We start from the raw sequence: 8158 nt of genomic DNA, 5'->3' as shown, positions 1-8158 counted from the left end.
GCACGTGCTTACTTTCCCCAATGACATGGATAGGGCTTAACAATCGTTAATATTGGTTGTATTCTGCCCATAATATTTTACCTTAAGACTGAGACAGAATAGTTTGAAAGCTCCTTCTAAAATGGGAACAGAAACACCTTTGTGCTATGCGTTCAAAATTGCCTTAACTAGGGTCATTTTAATGTGCGACAGCAAGAAATGCAACTGAAACGCTATCACGTTATGGATGTAAGAGAAAACATATTGAAATTAGTGAGTCTACTCTGAATATGACTAGGCTGGCTACTGCTCTTTCAACTTTATATGAATGTTCTTAGTGAAAAAATACTTTAGAAGAAAAGAATATATGCACATCCTGGATAACATTCCTCTGTACAGGGAAGTTTTTAATGTTTGATGTTTTATTATGTTTCTGTATATACTGGAAGCCACCCACAGTGGCTGGGGCAACAAATAATAATATTATTATTACTAATTATTATTACATGTTCAGTCAGAGCAGATCTAACCATCATGCATGAAAATAATGAGCTATCCAAGGTTCAGGACTAAAAAAAATCTCTCTTTAGCTTAATTATAATTCTATCTTGTTATTTGTAGCTAATTGTAATTATATGAAGCTAAATATTTATTTAAAAAATACTCACGGATTGATCCTTCTTGTTCTTGTAGAAATTTTTCCAACACTATTCGAGCCATCAGTGATGGGGCAAAATCCACCTCAGGGGAAAGATGAAGAACAACTTCAGCTGTCTTTGAAATGTGGTTCCATGTTATCACTTATATCAACAAAGGGGTGTTAGGGATTTGTTCTCTATCACTCCATTTATCCTTTTGGAAAAATACACTTACCTGACCTAGGATATAAATCAGGTTACATCACAATTACCAAGACTTTTTAAAGTTATGATCTCATTCATATTTGTTACATGCTTTGTTAGCCACATTTCTTTTGGTTATTTGTGGTGTTACGTTGCAGGATATTTACTTGTGCAAGAAACTTAAACTACAGTGGTGCCTCGCAAGACGAAATTAATCCGTTCCGCGAGTCTCTTCGTCTTGCAGTTTTTTCGTCTTGCGAAGCACGGCTATTAGTGGCTTTAAGAAAAAGGAAACAAACTCGCAAGACGTTTCGTCTTGCGAAGCAAGCCCATAGGGAAATTCGTCTTACGGAACGACTCAAAAAACGGAAAACTCTTTTGTCTTGCACGTTTTTCGTCTTGCGAGGCATTCGTCTTGCGAGGTACCACTGTACAGTACTCTGTTCTGTGACTACCATCATGTTTGAAGAACAATACAAGTGGGACCTATACTCAAGTGTCGCAGCGCGGTGTGCTCTTGTTCACTGTTATAGCCAGTCATACCTTCTTTCTGATTTCTCCATTCCATTACTCCTCCGTCGTTTCCTGCTCACCACCACAACAGACATTGTGTGGCCACTGAGCACGCTCAACCCTTACTGAGCTGTTTTATGGTGGCCTGCTTGAGTCCCCCCTCTCAATATTTTTTTTCTACTGCAGCAAATCTTGGGGTTCATCCAAGCATTTTGATACCTTCCTCTTGCTGTTCAGGAGCAGTGTCATATCTGTCATAACTCAGGACCAGTTTTAGTATATATGATTTACCAGGAACCTGAATGGCATTGTGGCAAGGAATATGAATGAAGCTCTAAAGTGGCCTTTTCTCTCAACAATCTTCAACCTAAAGCACACAGTTTAATGTACACTGCATGAAGCAAAAACCAACTAACATGCAACAATAGCTTCCACTTATCAACAAAATGTGCACATGGAATGCAAAATACACATACACAAAAATGCACATGCATTTTACCTCAACAGACCATTTCCACATTATTTTTAACAACAATGTAGATCGAAGAGTGGATTTTTAAAAATCTTAAATAAAAACAGACCTAGCAATATACTGCATTTTCATTTAGATGATACAAACCTATAGGTTCTGATTCTTCAGGAAGGCAATTAACAGCATTGTAACACATTTTTGAAAGGTTAATAACAAATACCCAAATCTAAATTACTTCCCTCCAAACCCAAATCTAGTATATTTCGGACAATTTGTTAAAAAGAAACAGATAGGCTGTTGTTTAACAATCTCTTACTGATAATCACCAAATGTAATAAATCACTAATGCTAATTCAAGATCAACCAGTGTGCTTTCTAGAAGAATATTAAGGTTATGAGAAAAAATGAATCTTATGTACCTCAGAAAGGAGGTTTTCTATAATATATTTAAGATATAGGGATATTTTCTGAGAAAGACCCTGTTCCATTTAAAGGCATGTATTTATTTAAAAAATGAGCTGCAGTATCCTCTGAATATCAGCATTTTTTTAAAAAAAAATGCAAATTACAATACTCTAGTGAATAAAGCACTTTTTACTTCACAATAGATGACTAAACCTCACTCGCATTATGACAATCATTATTTTCTTGATGTTTTCATGTGTATTAATATACATTTTCATTTCATACAAAATTAGAAACTAGAAAACCCTAAAAGGTGCTCTTATTTGTACATATTTTTACCAAATAAATATATGTACTTGGATGCCCTTAAATTCCCCAAGTAGAAAGGAATGCTTTCTACAGAACTGCTTATTTCCAGTAACCCACATCAGAGCTGACATATGAAAAATGGTGAAATTACTGAAGGTAGTCCAGCCTGAATAAGGACTACCTTATTAGTTCAGGTACTTGCATCTGCCTAATTTTCATATTAATCATGCACCCATCTTTCTCTAAAATAGGGCCATCATGCTTCATGTCAGAATTTAGCATGTAAGTAAAATTCATAGTGCTTCAAATCCCACTAGAAAATATTTGCCTGGTGTGAACTAATTTTATTATTCTTAACACACATCAGAGTTTTGAGGGTTGTTGTTTTTAAATTAACCTTCTGGATGCAGAAAATTAACATATCTAATATCTGAAATTTTACAATAACTTGGACACTGAAAAAAACAAAACAACAGAGGCCTATTCTTATTTAAGAAGGATGCTACGCATTGTAATGCATCTATGTTATATATTTCTCATCAATTTTTACAGTTTCTACTGATTAAATATATATTGACTCATAAAGTATTACCATTATACCAATTGTCAGCAGATGCAGGAGTATGCCATTTAAATATTAACTATCATATAAAAATGGCAGCTTGATTGTGTAGAAGCAGTGATCTCGTGCTTGTTACTGCCACATTTCCCTAATGCACCAGAAGCAGTCACAAAAAAACATTACCTTTCAAATATACCTGCTACTTTGCTAGCAATAAATTAAGTTACTGAAAATAACTTTTTCTTTAACCACAATTTTATTTATCTCCAAGTTTCTTTTTAAACCAAACGAAACCTAACAATATGAATTGTTAGGTTGCACATATGTTAAACAAGTGCTTCAGGTATTAGAAATTAAGTGTATTATCTGCATGTGAATAGAAACTGCATGTACAAAGGGAAAATGCAACGGAAAAATATATGCAAACAAGACTACTAACATTATATTTCTTTGCACCCACGAGGTACTCTGCTATGACAATCTCCATGCAATGCATGTTATTTACTAAGGATCTGTTCCATTACAATATTTCTTTGTTTAAAAGGAAAAAAGAGAACGGTGTAAACTTGAAACATTATGTCAGAAACCTCAAAAAGCATCCTTTGGCACTAATACAAAGCAATCCCTTTCGTATGTTCACTCTATTATTACAATGTATAGACACTTCATAGACCATTAGAAACATCTAGTAACTGATAGGTAATTGCTCATTTGCAGACTAGAGTAATGTAAATCAGACAGAAGCTTACAGAAAAGACATACTTCCTAATGTAACATGTAGGACTAGCTGCTACTGTTCAGCTTATATTCCAAGTACATAATTTTTAAGGTAATTTTACTATTTAAAAAGCAACACGATATCATGCATTTCAGGATATTCCTCTAAGGCTTGTATAAGAATTTCAAAGCATATCAATTAAGATAGTTATTGCTGCAAATCAATATATTAAGAGATTAAAGTTACATCTCTCCCTAGATAGACATCTGTCATAATTATAAACATTTTGTGCTGTAGCAGAAAAGCTGCTTCTGGAAATCTTCGCCATAAATAAACTAGGGGTAGATGGAGCTGTCTTCACTCTGGTCCACCCCTAAAAGCACTGATCATGGTCCAATCTTCCTCAAGCTCATTGGATGGGTGATGTAGCCAGTGTTTAAGCAAGCCCATCAGGGACCTCAGTGCCTACAATCTAAGCTCCTGTCCATCACTGTCCACCTACACTGGACATAAATCTGTCACCACCAAACTGCAAAAACTTATTGCACCTCTAAATTTGGGTAACTATAACACAAATGTCAGATTATCAGTTCTTTGAACTACAGTGTACATGAAGAACAGAAATTAATATTAAGCTGTTTCCTTTTGCTATAATTTACATGCTAAAAGGAAGATTTAAAAAATGTAATTGTTTTGACACTTATTGTAAAATCTTACATTTTGTTTATCTTTATGAATAGAAAATTTAACACGAAATTAAATTCATTATTTATGAAAATGCCCAAGTAGATGAAAGTAAATCAGCATTTTAAAATCAGCATTTTTCTTCTCTTTCTAGATTTCTTTTAAAAAGGGAAGAGGAAGGAACCTTTCAATAAAAGAATAAATGTGCTATTTGCACATTCACCTTGAAGGTAAAATATTAATTACATTAACTGATTAACTAATAAATGTATTTTGTTTAATTACTGTAGTACTGACAGACAACAGAACAATTTTAAATGTGTGATGCATCTTGAAACCAATTATAGTTTTAAGTAAAAGTCACTAAAGATAAGCCTCTTATGTTTACCAGAGAAAGATGATTTTCAAAAATGTTTTACCTCATTGGCCAGGTCCAATAATACAGGAGAAGCTGCATTTTTTATCACTCCATTAAGGTACCTAGACAATACAAAAATAAAAATAATATTGCAGATTTAAAGAAAAGGTCATCACTGAAGTCTTAAGTCTCTCTTTCTCCCTCTCTGGAAAATTCCAGGAAGAAACTGATTGAAGAAAGTAAAGTTAGCTTAAAATATAAATATTTGCAAAACAGTTCCTGGTGACCAAACTCTACTATTGCTTCTCCTTCATTAGCAAATCAGAAAGATCTATGCCACATCATTATTAAAGTCCTACATTTGAGGTGCTGATTGTGGCTTATGGATGGAGTAGTCTGAAAGCTGGTCTCAGTGGGCAAAGTCAGGCATGAACCTATAATGTGAGCTCACTTGAACTGCTCCTCAGGCTGGCTTTGAGACTTCAAACTCTCTGAATTTCTACTCAGAGATGAGTTCCACTGAGTTCAATGGTGTTTTCCTGGTTAAGTGTGTACAGGAAAATCCTGATTGTTATTATTTACCTCCTCCCGAGAGCCACACCAGGCAGTATGACTTTTACAGGCAGTGACTATTTTACGTGTGTCCAACTGATCACGCATACGCCTATTGCTGCTGACCCAGAAGTGGCCCCAAAATGGGACGGTATTGGGCAGGAGTGGAACAGGGTGGCCTTATGCACGCTCCAGTGATGTGCGGGGGGTTATGTGTGCTGAAATGCAACCCCTGTGCAAAATGGATGCTGCCTGTATTTTTTTTATCATACTTTGTACACATTCAGCTCCAACAAATATTGCCACAGGAGGGACATTAAAGAAGGCAGTTGTGATGTCCAATGAAAAAGAGCAGTGTATCCTGCAAGTCAGTAAAAGCCATTAACTTGAAGTGTGGGTGTACAGGCAACTCCCTGTTTGCACAAGGGTTTCGTTCCGGGTCATAGTGTGCATCAGTGGAGTGCATGTTAAGCCCATCCTGCCCCCACAAGGGCCAAAAATGGCACGCACGGTCGTGTGCCAATCAAACGTGTGCAAAATGGTTGCCACCTTTAGTTCATAAGCATGTTCTTGCAGGTTTGTCTTCTTAGATGGGACCCCATGACCCTACTTCACAAAGCACTTCACAAATATTTGAAAGCAATCTTTTACTTTCTACAAAATAGGTATCTGTACCCAAGTATGTTTTTTTTAATAGCTAGGTCAAAGTTCATAATTATAGTTTAAAATATATTGGCTTTGGTTCATGACATGATAGGCCAAACTATGGTCTGTTCTTGACTACAGTTCATGGTTAGTGAGGAAAGCACTTAACCATGAGTCCCAGTTCAAACAACACATCAAGCCAGGTTTAGCTCAGGGCAGTGCAGAAGCTAAAAGGACAGGGAAGAGTGAAACAGCTGTGAGCTCCTTTCCAAGAGCCTACATGTTCATGTGATCCTGGTAAGCAATAGTTTGGGCTTACCATGTCAGGTGAACCAGGACATGTGAATGGTAAGTGTCCAAATTTTGGTGAACGCTAACAATCTCAGGTCAATTGTGTGAATGGTTCCACGTGTGTGTGTGTGTGTGTGTGTGTGTGTATTTCCCCACATTTCAGGCATGAAGAAGTAAATGCTGACAGTCACAATGAGGGGGACTCACAACATTCACTGAGATATGAATTTCCATACATTTATAAAATTAGTCAGAATTGCCAATATTTATTTTGCAAATGACACACCTAGAGAACTGTACTTTAATGGCTAAGATGATGATTAGCCCTTGGGTAGTTGATGCAATGGAATCAGAGGTTGCACTTGTTGGTGGAAGACTCCCTTGAATGCAGTTCTACTCAGGATGCTCCCACTGGCAGAAAGGAGAAGATGTTTAAGCTTCCCCTTGTTTCCTCAGAGCCATCTCCCATGCTGTTCCAGAGGATCTCCACAACCTTCCAGAGAAGGGTTTCTGAGTACATAAGTACCTTCAAGGGGAGGGAAGAGTCAACAAATATTGCCTCTTTCCTCTCGTTCAATCAGGGGGATTTATCCATTGGACAGGAGTCCCTCTGTTTGCAGGAGGCAAATTCTGACAAGAGCTTTCTTTTCCATTCAAGTAGTAGGTGCATTGGTGTTTAGGTCTGCAGTATCACCATTTCACCACCAAGAAGAGCATTCACAGCTTGTACAGACAAAGCACTGTCACATCACTGGCAGATGCCATGGAAGCCAGCAAGTGGGTGCAATGGAACATAGAAATGAAAGATCAACCTCCAACAGAACCCACAAAAATGGTGACTGCACTCACACAGGTGATACCCATCCTCTGCTTTCTTGAGAATCACAGGTAGGAAGAGTGTCGTTGTGTTCAGGTTCTGTTTGCAAGCTTGCCAGGGGCACCTGTTTGGGCACTGTGAGAACAGAGTGCTGGATTAGATGGGCCTTTGGCTGATCCAGCAGGGCTCTTTTAGCAAGTAGTATGTGGACTAAGCTGCAGAACGCTATACCATACTAGTCATACATTCTCTGGGATGCGGGTGGCTCTGTGGTCTAAACCACCAAGCCTCTTGTGCTCGCTGATCATAAAGTTGGCAGTTTGACAGCATACCATCATGAGTAGATCAATAGGTACCGCTGCAGCAGGAAGGTAAATGGTGTTTCTGTGTGTTCTGACTTCCATCACAGTGTTCCATTGAGCCAGAAGGGATTTAGTCATGCTGGCTACATGACCCGGAAAAGCTTTCTGTGGACAAATGCTGGCTCCCTTGGCCTGAAAGTGGAGATGAGCGCCGCACCCCATAGTCGAATTTGACTGGACTTAAATGTTCAGGGGTCCTTTACCATACATTCTTTCATGCAGTATTTTGTAACATCAGTTTCAAGTAGCTAAACAAGCAAGGCTTATTATTGTTGTTATTATTATCAGAATGAAAAAAGTGGTATATTTATTGGATTATTATTATTATTAGCTGCTGTTGTTGTTAACATACCACCCTTTGGCCAAATATCACAATGTGGTTTACAGTATAATAATAAATACACAATTAAGTTGTCAAGTTACCCTAGAGGCTCTTTATCAATTGAAATGCAGGGGAGAAATTGAAAACAAAATAAGAACTACAGGAAGAAGGATGCATATGCTGCAACATTAAGAGAAATTGGCACATCTCCCCTTACTGTGAAATCTCTCTCTCTCTCTCTCTCTCTCTCTCTCTCTCTCTCTCTCTCTCATATGAAATATAAACCACAGCACTTAAGGGTATGCTTGGATGAGAATATTCAGAATC

At 37.4% G+C, this 8158-nt stretch overlaps 1 protein-coding gene and 1 long non-coding RNA gene across 6 annotated transcripts in view; both read right to left on the bottom strand.

Annotated features, from left to right (window-relative positions):
- Positions 1-8158, bottom strand: part of LOC310710619 — a 433355-nt gene that overhangs the window by 109050 nt on the left and 316147 nt on the right. The window lies entirely within an intron of this gene.
- Positions 1-8158, bottom strand: part of CDIN1 (CDAN1 interacting nuclease 1) — a 118008-nt gene that overhangs the window by 72957 nt on the left and 36893 nt on the right. For 4 of the 5 annotated variants that reach the window (XR_014527694.1, XM_083509915.1, XM_083509916.1 and 1 more), the window contains 2 exons: positions 4904-4964; positions 648-720 (listed from right to left, as the gene is read on the bottom strand). The exons of the other annotated variant lie outside the window; for it this stretch is intronic. Coding sequence is in view for 3 of the 4 variants with exons in the window: in XM_083509915.1 (XP_083366041.1) it covers positions 648-720; positions 4904-4964 (134 nt within the window). In the remaining variant the exon portion in view is untranslated. The remainder of the gene's footprint in view (positions 1-647; positions 721-4903; positions 4965-8158) is intronic. 5 annotated transcript variants of the gene reach the window in all.

Source organism: Podarcis liolepis (genome assembly GCF_965112155.1).
Source record: "Podarcis liolepis genome assembly, chromosome: 1".
Lineage (NCBI taxonomy): Eukaryota > Metazoa > Chordata > Lepidosauria > Squamata > Lacertidae > Podarcis > Podarcis liolepis.
The sequence above is the reverse complement of the archived record's forward strand: the minus strand, read 5'-3'. Positions and strand labels throughout refer to the sequence as shown.